This window comes from Ictidomys tridecemlineatus, chromosome 1, assembly GCF_052094955.1.
Source record: "Ictidomys tridecemlineatus isolate mIctTri1 chromosome 1, mIctTri1.hap1, whole genome shotgun sequence".
NCBI lineage: Eukaryota > Metazoa > Chordata > Mammalia > Rodentia > Sciuridae > Ictidomys > Ictidomys tridecemlineatus.
Window position 1 is genome coordinate 247,459,579 of NC_135477.1, and position 24,396 is coordinate 247,483,974.

The 24,396-nt window shown below is 34.5% G+C and overlaps 1 protein-coding gene across 3 annotated transcripts in view; it reads right to left on the reverse strand.

Moving 5' to 3' along the window:
• Ttc33 (tetratricopeptide repeat domain 33) overlaps positions 1 to 24,396 on the reverse strand; it is a 50,034-nt gene that overhangs the window by 23,077 nt on the left and 2,561 nt on the right. For all 3 annotated transcript variants that reach the window (XM_013358789.4, XM_005325617.5, XM_021726562.3), the window contains exon 2: positions 22,136 to 22,357. In XM_013358789.4, the coding sequence (XP_013214243.1) occupies positions 22,136 to 22,356 (221 nt within the window). In that variant the 5' untranslated portion in view covers position 22,357. The remainder of the gene's footprint in view (positions 1 to 22,135; positions 22,358 to 24,396) is intronic.

Below are 24,396 nucleotides of genomic sequence, written 5' to 3' on the forward strand. Positions count from 1 at the left end.
CAGTTTCTAATGAAAAGTCATGTGCATGTTCCCTATCCTTTGAATTATGCATTTATACACACTCACCCTTTAAAATCCAATGCTGTTTATAACAAAATGCACAAAAGGAAAAAAAGAAAGTAGTAAAATGTTTTTAAAATGTAGTTTAATCAGCAATTCCATCTACAAATCTTTATAATAGACTGATGTGTATGTATGCACACTTACATCTCTGAAAAAATATTCACTATACTATTTGTAAAAATTAAAGATGAAAGCACCCTTCCTCTAAGTTATAATATATGACACAATGAAGTACAAATACTTTTTTATATCCAAATTCTTCTAGTTTCTGATTACAGAGAGTAATAATATAGATAAAGAAAGATCTATAAAGATACTGAATTTTTTTAAAAAAAGTTCTATAAGTAAAAATACAAAATGAACTCTAAGGGGGCTGGGGCTGTAGCTTAGTGGCAAATCACTTGCCTAGCATGTGTAAGGCACTGTGGGTTTTCTCCTTAAAATAAAAATAAATAAACTGTATAAAATATAAATAAACAAAAAAAATTTTTAAATGATCTCTAAGATACACATTAAGCTAAAAAGGCAAGGGAGAAAATGATTTATATATTTAAATGTTGCCTTTTATGCCTATATATAAACACACGTTTCTAAAGATCATCTTTAAAAGGATATCAAGAGTCTATAGCCATATCACCCTGAATGCACCCAATCTCATTTGAAAGAGTATGATATATGTAGCATGTCAAAATACATCCAACTATCATGTATCATATCTAAAACAACAAATTTTAAAAAACAGTTATCAAGAATACAAGCAACAATAAGTGCTGGTGAGGATGTGGGGGAAAAGGCGGACTCATACATTGCTGGTAGGACTACAAATTGTTATAACCAATCTGGAAAGTAGTATGGTGATTCCTTAAAAAACTGGGAATCCCACTATCCCACTCCTCAGTCTATCCCCAAAGGACTTTAAAACAGCATACTACAGTGAGGCAGCCACATCAATGTTTATAGCACCACAATTCACAATAGCCAAACTGTGGAACCAACCCAGATGCCCTTCAATAGATGAATGGATAAAGAAACTGTATGCAATAGAATATTATTCAGCAATAAAAGAAGGTAAATGGATGGAGTTAGAGAATACCATGCTAAGCAAAGTAAGACAATCCCAAAAAACCAAAGGCCAGGTGTTTTCTCTGAAAAATGGATGCTAATCCATAATGGGGAAGGGCATGAGATGAGTGGAGGAACTTTGGATTGGGTAAAAAGGGGAGGAAGATAAGGGGGTATGGGCATGAAAAAGATAGTGGAATGAGACAGACATAACCCTAGGTACATGTATGATTGTACAAATAATAGGATCCTACTTCATTCATAACCGGAGAAGTGAAAAATTGTGCTCCATTTGTATACAATGAATCAAAGAGCATTCTGCTATCATGTATAACTGATTAGAATAAATTACAAAATTTTTTAAAAACTACTCTCACCATTACCAAAGGAATATTCAGCACCAAAAAAACTCTCAATAAAATTCTGGCAAATGAATACAAAAACATATCAAAAAGGTCGTGCACCACGATCAAGTCGGATTCATCCCAGGGATGCAAGGTTGGTTCAACATACGGAAATCAATAAATGTAATTGATCACATCAAGTCTTAAAGATAGGAATCATATGATCATCTCAATAGACACAGAAAAAGGATTTGACAAAATACAGCACCCCTTTATATCTAAAACACTAGAAAAATTAGGAATAGGAACATATCTCAACATCACAAAGATTACTATGCTAAGCCCCAGGCCAACATCATTCTAAATGGAGAAAAATTGAAGGTATTCCCTCTAAAAACTGGAACAAGATAGGGATGCCCTCTTTCACCACTTCTATTTAACATAGTTCTTGAAACACTGGTCACAACAATTAGATAAAAGAAATTAAAGAGATATACATAGGAAAAGAAAAATTCAAATTGGCACTATTTGCTGATGATATGATTTTATACCTAGAAGACCCTAAAAGTTCTACCAGAAAACTTCTAGAACTAGTAAATGAATTCAGCAAAGTAGCAGGATATAAAATCAATACCCATAAATCAAGTGCATTTCTGTATATCAGTGGCAAATCTTCAGAAAAGGAAATAAGGAAACTACCCCATTTACAATAACCTCAAAAAAAAAAACCCCAAAACACTTGGGAATCAACTTAAAAGGTGAAAAATCTATATAGTAAAAATTATAGAACCCTAAAGAAAAAAATTAAAGAAGACCTTAGAAACATCTACCTTGCTCTTACATAGGCAGAATTAATATTATCAAAATGACCATACTTCCAAAAGCACTATATAGATTAAATGCAATTCCAATCAAAATCTTAATGACATTCCTCATAGAAATAGAAAAAGCAGTCATGAAATTAATTTGGAAAAATAAGAGATCCAGAATAGTTAAAGCAATCCTTAGCAGGAAGAGTGAAGCAGGTGGCATCACTATACCAGATCTTAAACTATACGACAGAGCAATAGTAATTGGCACCAAAACAAACTGGTAGACCAATGGTACAGAATAGAGGACACAAAAACTAACCCACAAAATTACAATTATCTTATATTAGACAAAGGCATCAAAAACATGCATTGGAGAAAAGACAGCCTCTTCAACAAATGGTGCTGGGAAAACTGGAAATCCATATGCAACAAAATGAAATTAAACCCCTCTCTCTCACCATACACAAAACTCAACTCAAAGTGGATCAAGGACCTAGGAATAAAGCCAGAGACCCTGCATCTAATAGAAGAAAAAGTAGGCCCTAATCTCCATCATATGGGATTAGGCCCCAACTTCCTTAATAAGATTCCTTTGGCGTAATAATTAAAATCAAGAATCAATAAATGGGATGGATTCAAACTAAAAAGTTTCTTTTCAGCAAAAGAAACAATCTGTGAGGTGAAAAGAGAGCCAACATCTTGGGAGCAAATCTTTATGTCTCACACAGCAGACAGAGCACTAATCTCTAGAGTATATAAAGAACTCAAAAAGCTAAGCATCAAAATAACAAATAACCCAATCAACAAATGGGCCAAGGATCTGAACAGACACTTCTCAGAAGATGATATACAATCAATCAACAAATATATGAAAAAAATGTTCATCATCACTAGCAATTAGAGAAATGCAATCAAAACTACTCTAAGATTTCATCTCACTCCAGTCAGAATGGCAACTATTATGAATGCACACAACAATAAGTGTTGGTGAGAATGTGGGGGAAAAGGTACACTTATACATTGCTGGTGAGACTGCAAACTGGTGCAGCCAATATGGAAAGCAATATGGAGATTTCTTGGAAAACTGGAAATGGAACCACCATTTGACCCAGCTATCCCTCTCCTTGGTCTATACCAAAAGGACTTAAAAACAGAATACTACAGGGACACAGCCATATCAATGTTTATAGCAGCACAATTCACAATAGCTAAACTTTGGAACCAACCTAGATACCCTTCAGTAGATAAATGGATTTTAAAAATGTGGCATTTATGCACAATGGAATAATAATCAGCAATAAAAGAGAATAAAATCATGGCATTTGCAGGTAAATGGATGAAGTTGAAGAAGATAATGCTAAGTGAAGTTAGCCAATCCCCCCCCCCGAAAAAAAATAAAAATAAATGCCAAATGTTTTCTCTGATATAAAGAGGCTTGATTCATAGTGGGGTAGGGAGGGGGAGCATGGGAAGAATAGATGAACTCTAAATAGGGCAGAGGGGTGGGAAGGAAAAGGAGGGGGCAGGGAGTTAGAAATGATAGTGGGATGTGATGGACATTATTATCCAAAGTACATGTGTGAAGACACAAATTGATGTGAATATACTTTGTATACAACCAGAGATATGAATTGTGTTCTATATGTGTAATAAGAATTGTAGTGCATTCTGCTGTCATATATAAATAAAAAATTAAAATTAAAAAAAAGAAATACCAAAACAAATTTAAAAGTTATTCCTCTATAGCTACCAACATCAAAGTCCATCATTTTATTTCATTATTAAAAACTATTTTGGGTTGGGGCTATAGCTCAGTGGCAGAGCGCTTGCCTAGCATGCATAAGGCACCAGGTTCGATCCTCAGCACCACATACAAATAAATAAAATAAAGCCATTTTAAATAAATAAATAAATAAAAACTATTTTGTCAAGAACACTAAAGTTTTCATCTTAAATAAATAAATCAATAAAAACTATTTTGTCAAGAACAGTAAAGTTTTCATCTTATTTTATATTATGTTTACTAATAATATTTATAATACTCCAAAATGCTTAATGATAGAAACAACTATTTTGGTTGACTCAGTTTATATTGTGCTATTAAAAGTAACTTTTCTTACTAAGCATACAATGTTTGAAATAAAAAATTTAACTTACTTCCTTGATTTTGTGGGTGATTTTATAAAGACATAATGATACTGAAAGGAGTTTTTAGCTGGGTGTGGTGGCTTACCCCTACAATCCCAGCAACTTGAGTGGCTGAAGAAGAAGGGATAACAAATTCAAGGCCAGCCTCAACAACTTAATGAGGTCCTTTTCAAAATTAAAAAATAAAAAGGGCCAGGGATGTAGCTCAGTGGTAAAGCACCTCTGGGCTCAATCCCCAGAACGAAAAAAAAAAAAAAAAGTTTTAGATAGATCTCATTAGATTGAAAACCACCTGACTTCTAATGTAGTTACTGGATCAAGTTTAACTAAAAGTTCCAACTTTAGAACAATGATCAAGTTCTTGAATGAAATTCCCCTCAAAATCTCTATATTATTCTGAATTTCTATTTAGAAATTTAGAGTAGCATTCTGAATAGAGCAAGGACAGAACAGTTAAAATTACTATTCATCACAAGGAGACTAATTTTTTATACTTAACAACAGGCTCAGAAGGAAAGAAAAAAGAAGCAAAAACAATGATAGAGAAAAATATGAACATAAGACAGTAATATTAAGGGGAAAGGAAACTAGATCTGGAGAAGTATTGAGATGATGCTCACATCAGACAGTTTCAGAATAGTTTTACTAGGTGAAAGAAAAAGTTATAAATATACCTCAAAATAAATCCTAAACTGCTTAGAGTTTTATATCACTTACTAAAATTATATAGACAGGAATAAATAAAGTCATAAAGTTTAGTTTCAGTAATTAAGTTGTTTATACAAAAGAATAACTATGTCTTTAAGAGTTTTTAGTTTATTATAGGCAAGACAAAACCATTTACGGCATATTAATTCACTCTGGAAACAGGTGGATTGATCTGACATTATAAGAAGTATACATTGAATAAACGTCATTTTCCAAAGCACATCAAAATAATATTGTAACTTCTACCTAATGCAAGACATTCTATGGGTCTTAACTGTCAGTTGTATTTCTTTATATCCATTAGACAATGAATTTGCTGAAACAAGTAAAAAGTCATAATTTTAATCTTCCAAGTTTGATTTCACATACAAGAATAATTAGAAATATTTTTTAAAGAGAGAGAGAGAGAGAATTTTTTAAATATTTATTTATTTATTTTTTTAAGTTTTTGGCGGACACAATATCTTTGTTTGTATGTGGTGCTGAGGATCGAACCCAGGCTGCACGCATGCCAGGCGAGCGCGCATGCCAGGCGAGCGCGCTACCGCTTGAGCCACATCCCCAGCCCCTTAAAAATATTTTAACACCCATATTATTCATTCATTATACATAAATTTGCCACAAAATCTAATTCATCAGAAATTAATATTAACATCATAGGATAATTTGGACAAAATAAGACATAAAAAATAAAGAGAAAACTTATAACAAGTTGCCTTATCTTGTTTTCCTAAATACATGATAAAATTGCAAAGTATACAAAAGGCAAAAGAATAAATAGGACTCGTTCCTCTCACATGGATGAACCCCAATCACTTGTTTCCTCAGAGAAGCCCCTTATCAAAATTATTCTGGTGAATACTGACTAATAGCACCTTGTTTATTTTTTTATAGAACAATTTGAAAATTTGTATTTATTTTTGTGTATACTAAAACTAAAATGTCTATGGATGCAGTGGGATGGACATTTTTCATATCTAGGTGAAAGATAAAGTTATATATATACCTCATATGTATGCAGCTGTAGTACCTAACTGATATCAATATCTCTGAAGGAATAAAGGGAACATAAGTCAGCCATGGCCTTTGTGTAATGAGTTGGGACAATACAGAACAGGCCCTGACCACAAAAGGGCTGCCACTGCCTAATCAAAAGTTTTGTTTGTTTTTTAATCTTTTTTTTTTAGTAGTAAATAGACCCAATACTTTTATTTTATTTTTTTATTTTTATGTGATGCTGAGGATCGAACTCAGCACCTCGCACGTGCTAGATGAGCGCACTACCGCTGAGCCACAACCCCAGCCCCAAAGTTTGAAATTCCAGTTAGAGATGTAATGTTAAGAATTTTAAGATGTATTTAAGCATATTTACAGAAGTTAGCAATAAAAATAAGGCAAAGATTTTTCCTAAAAGAGAATCAACTGTAATGATTACTGAAGACTTCTAATCCCTAAAATGAATGTGAAATTCTAAAAAACGGATTAGTAATATAGGTCCAGTAACTTCTTAAGGCACAAATCCACATGACTATGTATGGTGCATCTCAAGAAAACTTTAGATATAGGTTCATATTTAACAGCTAATGGAGAAAAATGTACATGCCAGTCAACAATACTTACTATAATTTAACATCTATTTCTGACTGTGTACAGCTATGCTTATACTGTTCTTAACAAAAAGTATATAAATATTAAAGAAATTTAGTCCCTTGGTACTATTATCTACCAAGTATTAGTAACATTATCTCTAAAACAGCAATCATATAAACTAAATTAAAAAGTATATGTGCTTCTTTTTTTTAATTTATTTTTTAGTTTTAGGTGGACACAATATCTTTATTTTATTTTTATGTGGTGCTGAGGATGGAACCCAGTGCCTCAAGCATGCTAGGGGAGCATGAAGAACTCTGGGAATTTGTAATGTTCTATTCTATCTCTATTGGAAAACTTATTCCTTAATAATAATTCTTCTACTCACAATTTTCTAACAAATGAAATAGCAATAAATTCTGCAGGACTTAACAATAGCACATATATTTCCTCCAGCACTAGCCTATCTGTCTGGTCTGTTTTCTACCAGTCCCCTATATTCTTCTGCTCTACTTGGCTGGCTTTTTACCCTGGCCCTACCCACATACTATATACTATATGCTCATTTGGATACCCTATGCACATACACATGACATTGAAGATCCCCTTCTTACCCCTTTTCACTTATTCAAAGTTTCTTTTACCTCTAAAACCAATAGCTCTGTTGTTCCTGAGGACCTTCTCTAGTGGCTCTACTCATTAGCCTTAAGTATCAGCTGCCTGAACAAATAATGTCACTTACATTCCTAAAGTATTTTATGTTTTCCAAAGCATTTTAAATACATTTATTTAACAGGCAGTTATTTTCACAAAAAGTTCATTCACTTACTATTCAAATCCTTACAAGATTGGCATTACTTGTTCTCAATTCACTGATATGAAAACACAGGTTGAGAATAGTTACAGGACTAGTCTGAGGCAGATGGTATTAATTCTGCAAAAGTCTGGATGTGAAGCTAATTCTTATAAGACCAATGCCTTCTCTGTTACTCCCATGATGTTTTTCATTTAATTTTTCTCTAATTCCTCCATGTATTTTTGTCTTCGACTAATGAATTCATGCACCAAAGAATAGACTTAATTATGTTATATTCTCACATAACCCAGAACATTTCAGGGCATGTGGAAGGTGCTAATATCACAGATTTTATCTACCTCGTGTGTCCTGTCTTTCCCATGAGAAGTCCTAGAAAGCAGGGAAGAATTAAGATATGAAAAGAGGGGACAGGAAGTAGCCAGCTAACAATATATCTGGGGGGGAAATAGAAGTGAAAACAAACTAAATCATAGGGAAAAAAGTAGCAAAACCTTAATCCTTACTGTACTTTGAGTCATATTTCAGGAACAGAAATTTTAAGGAATCCCAAGACTAGGGGAATATAAATACGGGCAGAAAGAACAAAGAAATGAAAATTCTAGGTATAGCTGAGGGACCTTAAAACCTTGGCTGTTTTCAGTTTTCAAAAGTCTTTGCAGCTTTTGAGGAAGGGCACACAATCTTTGGTCTCTAGAACATGAGTTGACAAAGAAAGGTCCCATATAATAAATATTTTAGGCTTTCTGGAACATACAGTGTCTATCACAACTACTTAATTCTATCACTATACTGCAAACTCAGCTATATACAATATATAAACAAATGAACACAATTCTGATTCAATAAAAATTTTTATTTACAAAAATAGGCTATGGTATGCCAAACCCTGTTCTACTTGACCAAACTACTGTAAAAATTTGTCGTATTTGCCAAGTATTCTTTTTTTCTTCCAGTCTTATTTTCTGCCTAAGCTAGAGGCTGTTATCACTCAATAGAAAGCATTTATGGAAATTCATGGATGCATTTTTGGTTGTCACTATGACTTGAAGGCTCTAGAGGGTGGTCAAGGATGTTAACAAACCACAAGAAAAATGGCAGTCCTGAGCAATCAAGTGCTGTTCTGCCCAAAATACGACTAGCAGTACTGCTGAGAAACAGGATGGCTTACCCATAACCACATGACAAACTTACTTATGTACCTAAGCTTACGTAGTCCCAGAGTACAATAAACTAAAGGTTCAAGATGACAATGACCATTATTAGTTCTATTTTCTCATTTTTTAAGGTAGATGTGCATAAGTGCACACACACACAAACATACACATGTGCAAACACAAGCACACAGATTTGGGGGGAAAAATGTCTTCCTCTCCACGGCTTTTATTTTGAAAACAGAACCAATACTGTAAGCAAAGGCACTGCTAAATAAAATGTTCTTTGTTATCCATGAAGCATACAAAGAGTTAAAGAGGGGCTGGGGATGTGGCTCAAGCGGTAGCGAGCTCTCCTGGCATGCGTGCGATCCGGGTTCGATCCTCAGCACCACATACCAACAAAGATGTTGTGTCCGCCGAGAACTAAAAAATAAATATTAAAAATTCTCTCTTGGGCTGGGGATGTGGCTCAGGTGGTAGCACGCTCGTCTGGCATGTGAGCGGCCCGGGGTTCAATCCTCAGCACCACATACCAGCAAAGATGTTGTGTCCGCCGAGAATATAAATAAATAAATATTAAAATTAAAAAAAAAAATTCTCTCTTTCTCTCTCACTCTCTCTCCTCTCTCACTCTCTCTAAAAAAAAAAAAAAAAAAAATGGTGGCTCAATAGCATTCCAAACTTCTCTCTAAGGTCCAATGAACCTTGCCCTTACCACCACTCCATAAGCATTTCAATAAATTTAAAAAAAAAAAAAGAGTTAAAGAAACAAATGAGCTGTTTTTCAATAGAACAAAAAAATAGTGAGCAAGAAATTCATTACTATGAGCTTGCTGAATTCTCTCCCAAATCTCATTTCTCAGTTGTCTCTCTGGTTTACTTCTCTTGGCCAAGAATAAAGGGTGGTACCACTTAGTTCCTCCATTTTGGGATCATAGGAAATTTGGCAGCTACTAAATCAATGGTCTCTCATAATGCCTACAGCATATCTCTTAATTCAACTTCAGTTTGGAACAGACTGAAAAGACACAGCCCTACTGCAGCTGTTGGATAGGAAGCATTAAAAGATAAAAAGTTGGTTTAAAGTCACTGTGGTTAATAAATGACCAAAGTCTGATTCAGCCAGTTTAAAGACAACCTTAACAGTATGCAACTAAACCAGCACAAGGAAGGAAGCAAAGTGAATAGTTCCAGGGATTATATAAGGGCAGGGTGAGATAATACCCTACAATAAGGTAAAGAACAGCTGGTGAACAAGCCAAATAAGTTAGATAGCATACACATTTAACAGATAGAAACGTCAGAGTACTTCGCTACTTTGCTCCCAATTAGAATTCTAATTTATTACAGCTTCCAATTTAATAGTCTTTATAGTTAGTAGCTTATTCATTTAATAAATATTTGTAGGGCACGTTCTTTGAACCAGGTAGCATTCTAGGGACTGAGAATTCTGCATTAAAGAAGATGTAGAGGACTCCTGTTATTCTTCTGAATCTTACTTTCTGGAACACATGCATCTGGGAAGGGGATAGGGAAAGAAAGACAATAAACTCAGTCAAAATATAAGTGCCATGATACAAATTTTTAAATGGAAGGATATAATAGGCAGTGACCAAGTGGCTATTCAAAATGGTCAAGAAAGGTCACTCTAGGAAGGTATTTGACCTGAAACCTGAATGACAAAAGAAGTCAGTCACATGAAAATATAGAAAAATTCCTTTCCAAACAAAAGGAATAGCCCAAGGCAGAATTAAACACACTATGTTTTGAGTAAAAGAAATAAAACCAAGGTGGCAATAGTAGGAGGAAGGGAAGTGGAAGGTCCAAGAGGTTGTCCAAAGCCACAACCATAGAAACTAAATAGGCCATAGTTACAGATATGGATTTAATGTAGATGTGATGGCAAATCCAATTTTTATGCAACAGAGAAACATGAATTGATTTACACTTTTAAATGACCATTCTGGCACAGGGAAGGGGAATGAACTATATGGGTATAAAAATGTGCACAAGGATATCAGTTATGGGACTACCAAAGTAATTTACATAAAAGATTATCAGAGATTATGAAGACAGAAGGAAAAAAAAGAGATTTAGAATATGTGGAGAAGATGAAGTCAGGCTAGGGATATAGCTCAGTTGGTAGAGTGTCCACCTCTCACAGCACAAGGCCCTGGGGTCAATCCTCAGCACCACAATACAAAAAAGGTGAAGTCAATTCAACTTGGGTTGGACATAAGGAGCAAAGACCAATAAGGTATCCAGGATGATGATTTCACTGGGTTACTTGGGAAAAAGAACCCAAGTCAACACCTATTGCTCATTCTGTTAGGGAGTAGGATCTCAGCAAAGCAAGAGTGAGGGGAAGAGAGGAGTAAGGCAGGAAGAAGAATTAAAGGCAAGGCCTATCTTAAGCTGGCTCCACAAACAGATAATTGCTGAACTTTAAGAATTTATTCAGAGAGATCTTATGAAACCACTGTGTCTTGGAAGCAGTCCATTGGCAGTAAAGAAGGAAAAGAAATTTATCTACAGGCTCCCTCCCATACACTGTTCTCCCACTGGTTGAAGTCTGCTCTACAAGACTTTAACCCACACACACTCTGGGTATGTGACACAGGCTCAATGGAACTTCAACATGTCTGATCTGACCAATGTCAAGGTGTGATGGTCTTTCACTGGCAGTCAGCATCATGTTTGGGAGCTCTCTTGTCTGTGATAGTAGCAGCAGACAGGGCTTTGTAGCTACAAGAACAGCATGAGCTATCAGAAGGGCAGGCAGTTAGAAGCAAGTGAAGCTCATTAGCTCTGGAATGGCACATAAACCAGCAGAGGTGACGCATAGCTTTCAGGCTTAAGTAACTGGATAAATGATGGTGCCTTTACTGACGTGGGGAAGACCGGAAAGCACCAGATGTCTGGGAGAAAAATCAAATGTTCTGATCTGTACATGTTAAGAATGAGATACTGCAGACACCCAAGTGGGTATAAAGCAAGCATTGTGGATTAAAGAGGCTTGAGTTCAGGTAGAAAGACAGTACTGCAGACATATATTTGGTATCATTAGTACAGAGAGGGTACTAAATGTAGGAAACTATTTAAGTTAAAGAAAGGAAAGAATATATATGAAAAAGATAAAAGATACTTTCCAAATATTGTGGCTGACTAATATTTAGAAAATAAGTAATAAACTAAATAAGTAATAAATAATAAAGTAAAGAAGCAGCATCCAAGTGTTGTGTTAACACAAGATTAGATAGCAGTATTTAGGAAGAGAGTGGTCAACTATGCTGAATGATGAGAGGTACAATGAATGAGAACAGAGAAGTGACAACTAGATTTTATAGTATGCAGGTCACTGCTAACCTTCACAAAAGTGAATTAATGGGAACAAAAACCTGATTTAAACAGACAGGATGATTCATCAAGAAATGGGAAGCTTGTGGGCTGGGCTGTGACTCAGAGGTAGAGCGCCTGCATTGCATGTGTGAGGCACTGGGTTTGATCCTCAGCACCACATAAAAATAAATAAATAAACATATTGTGTCCATCTATAACTAAAACAATATTTTTTTAAAAAAAAAAGTAAGTTTGCAGTAACAGGGGAACAAAGAACTGGCTGAGCACATGCAGTCAAAGATATCTTACTATCAAATGTTAGTATACCCATGAGGAGGAGTCAAAAGATGGAGCAACACACGATATAAAAATGAGAGGATAACTTTAGAACCAATGCTCCTGAGAAAACAAGAAGGGATGCGGCATGTCTAGTGCACAAATGGAGGGATGGGCCTTTGATAAGAGCAAAGCATTTCATTACAACAGAGTGAGGACAAATAGTTTTGGTCCAGATAAAGTAAGGTTGAAAGATAAGATGGTGAGAAAATAAAGGCATCCTCCACTGTTTGCATCCATTTTTTTCCACAAATGTCACAAAATCATTGACATTAAATACACTGATTCTGCTGATCAGTAGAGTATGTGTCACACAGCTAAAATACCTCAAAGATACTTTTACAGACAAGAGACAAAATTTGTGGTAAATTCTAAATATACTCCTGCTTCACACATATACACACTGATTTTAACAGAAAAAATAGACCACTTAGCTATATAAGCAAATAGCACCATCTAGTGGCTGAAACTTTATATGCCAGCTTGTGAATGTTTATCTCGACAAAGTTTTATCCTAGTCTGTAACAATTCTAGAATTAGCTATTTGAAAAAATATATATATAAAAAATACTATTACATAAAATATACCCATAACATAAAATCCTAAAATATCATTTCTAAAGTAAATTTACTAGGTATTAGGTAATGCTATATTTTTACATGGACTTGCTCTTTAATCCTCCTATATTCTATAAGATATGTATCCCCATTTTATATAATAGGAAACTAGAAACTAACATAATAGTTGACAGCTGCCCAAACTTTAGAGATAGAAATGATAAACCCAGGATTTAAACAGAAGCAAACTAAATTCAAAATCCACACCTTTTAACCACTGTTCTCCATTTCTAAAAAGCATCAAAATTAATTGGGGGCTGGGTAGGAAAGTAAACTTGTCTTTTGTTACAAAAATATCATAAATAATATTAAGGTAAAACTGAAGAATTTAAAAATAGCTCAACTGCAAGCCAAGTTTTCTAAGAATAGTTATAATGTGTTATTGGAAACTGAAGGAGACTTTGCATTTGCCTACTGTGGCAACAACTGAACCTCCCTAAGAGATGATACTTAATGTGTTAAGGTAATTCTCTCAGTCCTTAAAAAAACTAAATGAGAAATTGCTAAGGAAATTTTTAAAAGAAGGAAAAATTACAAGGTGGCAAAAGAATTTATCCCTCCTCTCTTTATCAATATCCCTCTCCATCTACTTCTCTAGTATAGTAGTTCATCCAGAGGCATCCTTAACTACCACTCTAAGGACGGCAAATTCAAAACTAGTCCATACTTTTGTGCACTTAATACTGCAATTATTTTATTTAAAAAACCCTCAGTCTTTTCTAAAAAAGGTTACATGATTGTTATTATATCTTCTGGGTTATTAAGTTTAAAAGCTAAGATTCAAACTCAAGACTTGTGAATATACGCAACTACAAAAACCCCAACTCTGTTTCTAGATTCAGACTGAGGACAGCAAGGGAGACAGCATAGGAGTGCAGGTGGGTTAAAGCAGCAGTGTCTGGCCCAGTGGAACAACTTCTCAGAGGTACCACTTGTCCCTGAAAACCATTACTACTCCCAGTCCTGCCAGGAGCTATGGTTCAGTTTCCTTATCTCTCCTTTGTCTCATTCACCACTTTAACCTGCCCCATGTGGCCAGGAGCCTACATACTCTTCACTCTAAAGAACAGAATGATCTTTTTTTAATATTTATTTTTTAGTTTTCGGTGGACATATCATCTTTATTTTACTTTTATGTGGTGCTGAGGATCAAACTCAGCGCCCCGCACATTCCAGGCGAGCACACCACTGCTTGAGCCACATCCCCAGCCCCACAGCATGATCTCTGCTGCCATCCTCATCACCCTCTTAAGCTTACTTGCTTACCCTCATTTTGCGAAGACTGATCAAGATATTGTTAATCACTGATTCTCTTGAAATCCAGATGACTTCACCTTATGCTTCAGACAAGGAAAGTACCATCTTCAGAAAGATGGGTCAGGTAAATAATGATGTCATTAATAAGGCTATTTATGTGCAGACGGTGATTTATTATTTCTGCATTGTATTGAATGATCCAGTGGCACAATACAGGATAGCCCAAGGAGTACCTGTCTGTCAGATGCTGTATCCCAGTAATACTGCCTAACTGAAGAGTAGGAGCTACCAGGAGTGTCTAACACACCAGAAAGCCACTTCAAAGAGCCCATGATTCCCATCATTCAGAAGGCCAGTGCTGTCTTCCATGGGAGATGACTCCTAAGCCACAATGGCAGGTTTATTTTCTGTACTCAACATCATCAGGTGAACACAGTCCTAGGAACCAATGGATGCAGCAGATCTCAGAACCACTGAGCAGGGGAATGAAAATCCAACTCAAATTATTTCTGATTATCATACTATTCCCCCTGTAAAATTCAAGGAGGATCTTAAGAATTCTGACACAACATGTCAAACACAATTTCAACAGGGAGCAGTCTGTGAAATTTCCAAGCATATTCAGTTTACTTTGTGTTGAAATTGGTAGAGAAAGACACTTAAAAACTAATATTGAATCTCATGAGAAAGATCAATTTCCAGTTGCACAGTATGCTTGTGCAAAAGTTAAGAGAAATGCTGACTGAAATAGAGCAAATTATATTACATACATGTAAAGCACAAATGAAAACTCATCAAAAAAAACCTGAGGAGAAATAAAGTTAAAACCTTCAAACACTGCTTAGCAGTAATAAATTCCCACAAAAGACTAAGTTTAAAAAACAATAACACTGGAGATTTCAGCCACTGTCCCAGTCTGTGCACACAAGAGGTAATGAAGAAGGATGACAGGGCAGTAAATGATCATGACCCCAACATAATATCACATAATATTCACATTCAGAACTAAGCTAGAACCTAATTGTCCCTTTTATCAATCAACTTACAAGAAAGTAAATAATTCAGAATACATAAAAATATATATTTTGAATACAGATAAACAAAACAAAGTTATAATTCATTTATATTTGACAAGTGTTCAACTTCTTTTAATCAAATTTACTTCTATACAATCTATTTAATATCAAAAAATGTGCCCACTTTAAGCACAGCATTTGATGAGTTTTTCACACGTGTACACCCATGTAAATATAAGAGCATTCATCACAAAAAACAGAACATTTTTTAATCAACCCCAAAGAGTTCCCTGTGCCTTTCTCAATAAACCCAACCCCAATGCCTGGCCATTGACAACCACTGATCTTCTTTCTGTCATTACAAATTAGATCTGTCTTTAATGATACTTATATAAATGGAGTCGGTATGTACTTTTTCTGATTTCTTTCCTCAATGTAATGCTTTTGAGATATGCAGATCATTCTTTTTACAGCTCAATAATATACCACTGTACAGATATATCACAAATTATCCATTCACCTGTTGGTGAACATTTAGGTTGTTTCAGTTCATGGCCATTGTGAATTAAGCTACTAAAAACATTGTTAGACTGACTTTGTGTAGATAGAAGTTTTCAATTGTCCTGTGTAAATATCTAGAAGTAAAACTGTGGGTCTGTATGGTAAGATGTATATTTCGTTTTATAATATACAGCCAGACTATTTTCCAAAGTTGTAATACATTTTCACAAGCAACCTATAAAAGTTTCAGTTGTTTTACATCTTCGCCAATACTTGCTATTGTCAATATTTTCAATTTTAGCATTCTAGGGACTATGTGGTAGTATCTCACTGTTGTTTTAATTGAAATTTCTTTATGACTAATGATGTTGAGCAGTTTTATGTGTGTTTGATCACTCATGTTTCTTCTTTTGTGAAGCATTTGTTCAAACTTTTTACTCATTCATTAAATGAATAACTTATCATTTTATTGGGTTATAAGCATTCTTTAATATATTCTGGAAGTGAATCCTATGTCAGATAAATGTACTAAAAATATTTTCTCCCAGTGTGCGGCCTGACTTTTCATTTTCTTAATTAAGCTTTTTGATAACCAGAAGTTTTAATTTTTCATCAACTGACCACATAGAGTCATTTCTAAACTTGATATTCTTTTCACTGATCCATATATCTTTTTTTACACTAATACTATAAAGACACAAATTCAAACATGTAGCATGTGTTGAAATAAAGTAAGTTCTCTAATATGTATTTGTTTCCTAAACTGTAGAGTCTGTGCATTTCCATATAAACTTTAAGTTAAGCTTGTCAATTACTACAAAAACCAGCTTTCCAGGATTTTGATTGAAACTACACTGAGTTCACAGCTTGGTTTGGTAAGAACTGATGTCTTAACAAAATTTAATCTTCTGATCCACAGAATATATTTGTTGATTTATCTTCTTAAATTTCTCTCAGCAATGTTTAATTGTTTCCATTATATAGTTCTTATACATAATTTGCTGAATTTGCTCAATTTTTTTTCTAACAATTTGTGTTTGGGGATGTTACTGTAAATTTTTAAAATTTTTTTTTAACTTTCTAATTGCTTTGTTATATTCCACTATTGGTGCTTACTATTATTTTGAGTGGTTGTTCTAGGATTTAGGATCAAATAATATTATACCATTTTACATATAACAGAAGGGCCTAAAAGCAACATAATTTCACTTATCCCTTCTTGCTTATTACATTTTACTTTTATAGTTTATAATTTTTTAATTATACTGCTGTTAATATCAATTATCTTTTTAAAGAACATTAATTTAATAAATAAACAACAAAAAAACCCCTTTCTTCTCACTTACCTACATGTTTACCCTCTCTAGCACCCTCTATTCTTTAGTTTAGAAACAAATTTTTATCTGGAATCCTTTTCCTTCCACTTGAAAAACTTCTAACATTTCTTGAAGTGCAAGCCTACTGGTAATCAGCTATCTGAGCTTTTGCTTGATAAACTTATTTTGTGTTCATTTTAAAAGATATTTTTGTGGTATACAGAAATCAAAGTTGATAGTTTTCTTTCAGAACTTCAATGATGTCACTCCATTATCTCATATAGACCTCCAGTGGCTTCAAATGCTACACTCTGAAATCCTTGCCCACATTTGTAGCAAGGATAAGTATTCCATGACTGTTCTGTGCACTAATTGAAAGTAGAAGAAATTCTAAAGTTCCTAAAAGGCATGGGACTCCTCTGATGAACAATTCTTGAGAACTACCTAGGGTCTTGCCCAAATTTATTTAGATTGGACGACAATATGATGCTTCCACCTATTTTTCCTTCCATCTCACCTTTACTCCACGAGATTAAACCAATGTCATGGTCTGGAAGCTCTCCCAGATATACCCAGATCCCTCTCCATTTCCTGTCACACAATTCCCCTAATTAAATCTTTGTAAGTTTTATCTACTTTTGGCATTCACTTTTAAAAAACCACCAGTTAGCACAGCTGTTAATATAATTCATACTTTTTTATTTCAGATATTATATTTTCATCTCTAAATGTGCCATTTATTTTTCTTCCATTTCATTCTTCATTTACCATTTTTATCCACCACTTCTATCATCTATGCTATTTCTTTCTTTCTTTCCTTTTTTTTTAAGATGTTGATGGGCCTTTATTTTATTGATTTATTTGCATGCGGTGCTGAGAATCGAACCCAGTGCCTCACACGTGCTAGGCAAGTGCTCTACCACTGAGCCACAGCCACAGCCCCATCTATGCTATTTTTGAGTTTGTTTCTATTGACTATTCTCCTATGTATGGGATATAGTTTAGAACTCTTTGACATATATAGTAATTTTTTATTTGATGTTGAATATTTGAAATGTTATGCTACTGACTAGAAAATCTGGACTCTGCTATGGTAGGCAGTTAACTTTTGTGTCAGTGTGAACCCTAAAACCTGTTTTTAAGGCTGAAAACGGAGCTTAGTGGAAAAGCATTTGCCTAGCACGCCAAGAATATCTGGGTACCCTAGGTGCAATACAGCATGCCTGTAATCCCAGATACTATGGAGGGTGAGGCAGCAAAGAAGGATCTCAGGTTCAAGGCCAGCCCCATAACTCAGTGAGACTCTCAAAATTTTAAAATAAAATAAAATGAAAAGGGCTGGGGATGTAGCTTGGTGGTAGAATGTTACTTGATTCAATCCCTATTACCAGTAAAAAAAAAAAAAAAAAAAAAAAAAAAATTATTTAAAAAAAAAAGAACCTCTGGATTCAATCTGAGTACTGCAAAAAAAAAAAAAAATAGAGCACCTATTATGGGGTGGGTGTTGTTTTCAGTTTTGTATTCAGGATTGAACCCATGGGTGCAGTACTAATAAACTACATCCTCAGTCCTTATTTTGAGATTCGGCCTTGATAAATTGCTAATGCTGGGCTTGACTTGCCTCAGCCTCCAAAACACGTTTTTAAGCTTTGCTAGGGCAGGACCAAAGGAATCTTATCCTAAGGCATAATAACCTCTCTAGTGACTCCAGTGAATGAACCAAGTGACGAATAAAGACATTACAGTCTGGATGGCTGAAGCTTAAATATATTCCTGATCTGTTTAAACTCTGGCAATTGTTCAGCTTAAAATTCCCCAGTCATATTGCCCATTTAGGAAATTATTTTCACAGCTACATAGTCTAATGTTCAAAAGGTTCAAGAGAACCTCATAAAGACAGTGTTTTCCATTCAAAACAAAGCATCCAATCCAGCTGATTTTAGTGAAATGGCTCAATATTACAACACCCAGGCAGAAAAGTTCCTTTGTTTATCTACAAAGTTGATATCTCTTCACTACCACAGGAAATTCAGAAAGAATCCATGGCAATAATTTAATAGCTTTTCCCTTGTACATACATACTCGTGTGGTTTAGAGAAAAGGCAAAAACAACATTAATGAACTTTTAACAGGCATTTACAGGAATTTCTTAAGATGTTTTATGGATATTATAAAATTGATTTCATAACTGTGGAAAATTTACATTTGGTTTTCTTCTATGACAGAATAGCCGATTTTATAGTTATTTTTTGCTTACTTGGGACTGAACCCAGGGATGCTCTGCCACTAAGCTACATCCCCAGCTCTTTTTTTTTTTTTCACTTTGAGACAGGGTCTTACTAAGTTGCTTAGGACCAAGTTGCACAGGCTAGCCTGGAACTTGTGATCCTCATGCCTCAGCCTCCCCAGTCACTAGGATTAAAGATGTGTGCCATAATTTTGCAACATTCTATAAAAAAAAAACTTTTTATGTTTAACATGCCACAAATGAGAATTCACAATTTAACATTAGGTTGTTAAGATGTTCACAGATCTTGACTACTACCCTTCATTTTCAATTTGAGATGATAATATATTACACTTTATGCACTGATTTGTTTTATATTAAAGTATAATTAAAAACTATCCTAGAATCAAAATGAAAAACAGAACTAGAAACAAGTGTGTCGGTTCCTCAACTCAGTAACTCATTAATGAAAAAAATGATTGACAAGGAATCTTATAACTACTCTTGTAACTCTGAAAAAACAGAAAGAAAAAAGTGTTTCTTCCTTGGAATCAGATGGTAGCTCAGTGGTAGAGCACTTGCTTGGCATGGTGAGGCCCTGGGTTCAATCCTCAGCACCTCATATAAATAAATAAAACAAAAAGATCTATTGAAAACTAAAAAAAAAATTTAAAAAGGTGTTTCTTCCTAAATATTACTTCATGTCCTCCCCCCAATTTCTCAAACTCTTCATTACCATGTGGCAGATACCAGTCAACAACACACAAGCCTGATTTTACATGTTTATATGAACAGTATTCAGAGGCCTGTCTCAGATACTTCTCCCAGGGCTAAGAATATATAGCTCAGAAGTAGAGTACATGCTTATAAAATGCACAAGGCCCTGGGTTCAATTCCTAGTATTTGAAAAAAAAAAAAAATCAGATACTACTCCTACTGGGTGTGTGTGTGTGTGTGTGTGTGTGTGTGTGTGTGTGTGGTATAGCTTCTAAAAAGCATACACTTAGTGTAAATTTATCAACAGTTCTTATACTGCTTTTCTTTTTTTGCTAGGGATCAAACACAGGGCCTAGTATATGCTAAGTAAGCACTCTACCACTGAGCTACACCCCTAGGTCTCTAATACTGTTAAGTACAATTTTCCTAATATATTTGCTTCACTAAAAACCAATGACTTAAGATTTGTTCCCTAGGACTGAAAATTTTAAAAAGGAAAAAAATAGTTTTATAAAAATATGCCTCTCAACAGATGTCAAACACAATAAACAGAAAGGATTACAATGTCTTTGCAATGTCTGCTCTAACAGAGAGCAACTTTATGCTTTATCTCCCAATATGAAGCAATATAAAGCAAAAACATTACCTATAACATATTCTTGCTAAAAAATGGAAACTCTAAATCAAGTATTTCCACCTAACTTTCAATTTATAAGAAATTTACACAACAAAGGATGGAATTAAATGACAGATACAGAGAAACAACCAAATAAAAAACTGGTCTGTACTCATCCATAAGTCACGTCTCAACACTCTACTAAACAATTTATCTTTTCACCACTAATTTGTGTGTTAGAATGACCTTCATTCCCACTGAATAATCTAACAAGTGAAAGGTAAAAAGTACTTAAGAAACAGCAAAGGAGAAAAAAAGCAGGCACATACAGGAGAAGTATAAAAGCTTAATTCAAGAAGGGTTATGAATAAATGCAGTTATTATCAAATTCCTGCACACTATGTCATATTTACTAAAAGATACAGTATGTAAATGATAAATGAAAACTAAGTATTATTTTTAAATGTATATTCCCTCAAAACTGTTTGGGAAATGCCTGACTTTACATAACATCATAAGGAAAAGTTTTCAGAGATTAAACCATCTTCTACTAACCAATAAATTGGATTACATTTCACTTAGAATTTACTTCTATTTATATAGAACAAAAGAATGATAGTAAAGCAGACATTATAAGCATCCTGAAGACAATTTTTACAAACTTTCATTTCCTCTAGAAAATGGTAATGTTTATATCACTTTGAAATATCTTCTTTTTTCAGTGTAAAAAAGTTTTTTACTGTTGTTGTTGTAGGGTGTTTTTGTTTTGTTTTCTTTTGTTTTGGACACAGTCACATCAATGTTTATAGCAGCTCAATTCACAATAGCCTAGCTATGTTACCAACCTAGGTGTCTTTCGACAGATGAATAGATAAAGAAAATGTGGTACATATAAACAACGGAATATTACTTACTCATAAAAATAATGAAATTACGGCATTTGCCAGTAAATGAATGGTACTTAAGACTATCATACTAAGTGAAGTAAGCCAGTCCCAGAAAACCAAGGGCAGAATCTGCTTTCTGATATGTGGATGCTAACCCACAACAAGGGAGGGTGGGGAGGAGAAGAATAGAAGTCCACTGGATTAGAAAAAGGGGAATAAAGAGAAGGGAGCAGGTAAGAGAACAGGAATGACAGTAGAATTAAACAGATATAACTTTCCTATCTTTGTATTTGAATACACAACCAGGGTAATTTCACATCATGTATAACCACAAGAATAGGATCCTAATTAGAATAAGTTATACTTCATGTATGTATAATATGCCAAAATACATTCTACTATCATGTGTATCTTAAAAAAACAAATAAAGTAAGATTTAAAAATAAAAATAAAAAAGGTTTAAACATTGTATTGTCATGTGCAACTAATAAAAGAATGAAAAAAAAAACATGAATTTACACAATTTGTAACTCTTTGTTCTATTACTGACAACAAAACAGCCTGGGAGTGAAACAAACTGCACCATAAGAAAATTTCCAAAACCTACCTTTTATTTTCAGCCAAATTCGCTCCTTCATCCTTCAGCTGTTTACTTTTCTCAGTACAGCCTTCAAGGAGAATTTCTTTCCTACGTTTAATGGCATGAAGCCAGTTTCCTTCATCATTCTCAACTACATCTTTCTCATCAGCAGCTTCAGCTTCAAATTGCTGTGAAGTGGCCTTGGAGACCTTCTCACCAATTTTCCTCTTCCACCCAAAGGAAGCCATGCTAGAAAATTACAAAGAAAAATTATGAAATTCGACCTTAGCCTTTTATAAAAATATTCCAACTAACAGGTGAATAAAGAGTAGCAGGCTTAGACTATCACCATTTTTCAATTCTCAATTAGTAGATCTGGGCAATGATCATCAAGGGCTGCTAACATCACCAAGAAAGACAACTGGACATTATACATTACTGCAACTCTTAATGGAAGCAGCACACCATCCAGAAAGCTGGTCTGCAAAAACTAATCCTCAATCACATCAGTCCTCTAAGAAAGTTTATGAAAACATATGGATACAGTTAAGCATACTGAATAACACATCAGAGACACAGGCAGCAGAAAACAGAAACTCAAGAGAAGCAAAACTGGTTTCTTAGCCGGGTGCAGTGGCACATACAGTGGTGCATACCTGTAATCCCCCAGGTTCAGGAGGCTGAGGCAGAAGGATCTCGAGTTTAAAGCCAGCCTCAGCAACAAAGAGGTGCTGAGCAACTCAGTGAGACCCTGTCTCTAAATAAAATACAAAATAGGGCTCGGGATATGGCTCAGTGGTTGTGTGTCCCTGAGTTCAACCCCCAGTGTCCCCCCGCCCAAAAAAACTGGTTTCTTCAAGACATTAACTGCCAGAAAGATGAAGGAAGACAGTAACCCCTAGCTTGAGAAATTTAAAAGACATATATAATGTGTACATTTTGTTCTACTCCTGGTTCAAAAAAGCCAAGAGTTAAAAAAAAAAAAAACCCTCTTATGACAAAAAAGAGAAAAAAATTGATTTGATATTTAACAACATTAAAAAATTACTGCTATATTTTAGGTATGATAACAGTATTATGATCATATTTATAAAAAGAACCCTTGTCTTTTATAAATTACAGAAATATTTCATATAAAATTATACAATATCTAAAAATTGTTTCAAAGTAATCATTGGGGTGCAGAGTTCAGTAGAGAGGAAGATATCAATGAAATAAGACTGCTTTGAATTAATAACTAATGAAGCTGAGTGATAAGTACATAGGAGTACTTTTCTCTCTCCTTTCACATATATCAAAATTTTTTAAAACAAATATAGTTTAAAAGATATAAGCTTATAAATGACTTAACTCACAGAACTATTGGGCAAATCAAAAAAATAAGAGAAGTTAAACTGCTTTTGTAAATCTGCAATAATACAAATGTAAGGGATATGAAAGCAAAACTAAAGAACAAAGTTAAAGAAAATACTAGATGCATTCAATGAGTATTTGTTTAAAGAGGGGATTAATAAGGGATCCCACAATTTACTAGTTGCACAGATGGACTTCAAGATACTAAAGAATCCTTTGGATTGTATATAAATTTTTTATACAACATGCACTGGGGAAGAGTATGTAAGCTTTCATTCCATTTATACAGAAGTTTATAACCCCAAGGAGATTAGGTGAACTGATTGACCAAATAGAGGGACAGGGGGAAAAAATGCACCAAGTGCTCTTTGAATTGATTAAACAAGTCAGGAGCAGTGGCACATGCCTGCTTAGGAGGACTGACGCAGAAGGATTGTAAGTTTGAGGCCAGTCTAAACAATTTAGCAAAACTCTGCCTCAAAACTGAGAATTTTTTTAAAAGGACTCAGACATCGTTCAGTGGTAGAGTCCTTTAATAGCATACAAAAAGTCCTAGCTTTGATTCCCAGTATCACAAAAAAATTAAATAATAAGATAGGATCAAGGAATAGGCATTTTAAGAGTAAAGGAAGGAAAGAAATGAAACAATAAACAAGTAAGTTCTAGCAGACAGATGTGAAGATCTTTAACCTTGCCACACTTGGGTGAAGTGAAAGTAATCACTAAAGGAAGGGAAAAAAAGATGAGCATAGCTGTGAGATCATTCACACGGAAAAGCCCTAAATAATAGCAGCATTGAAGGGGTAAGAAAATTGTGGGTCCTGGGACTAAGTTCTATTGAATATGAGAAAGCGCCAATGAAATGCACAAGCTGATATAAGTGAAACACATTTTACAATAGGAACACAGATTTTTAGAAAAACCTGGAGAAGTGA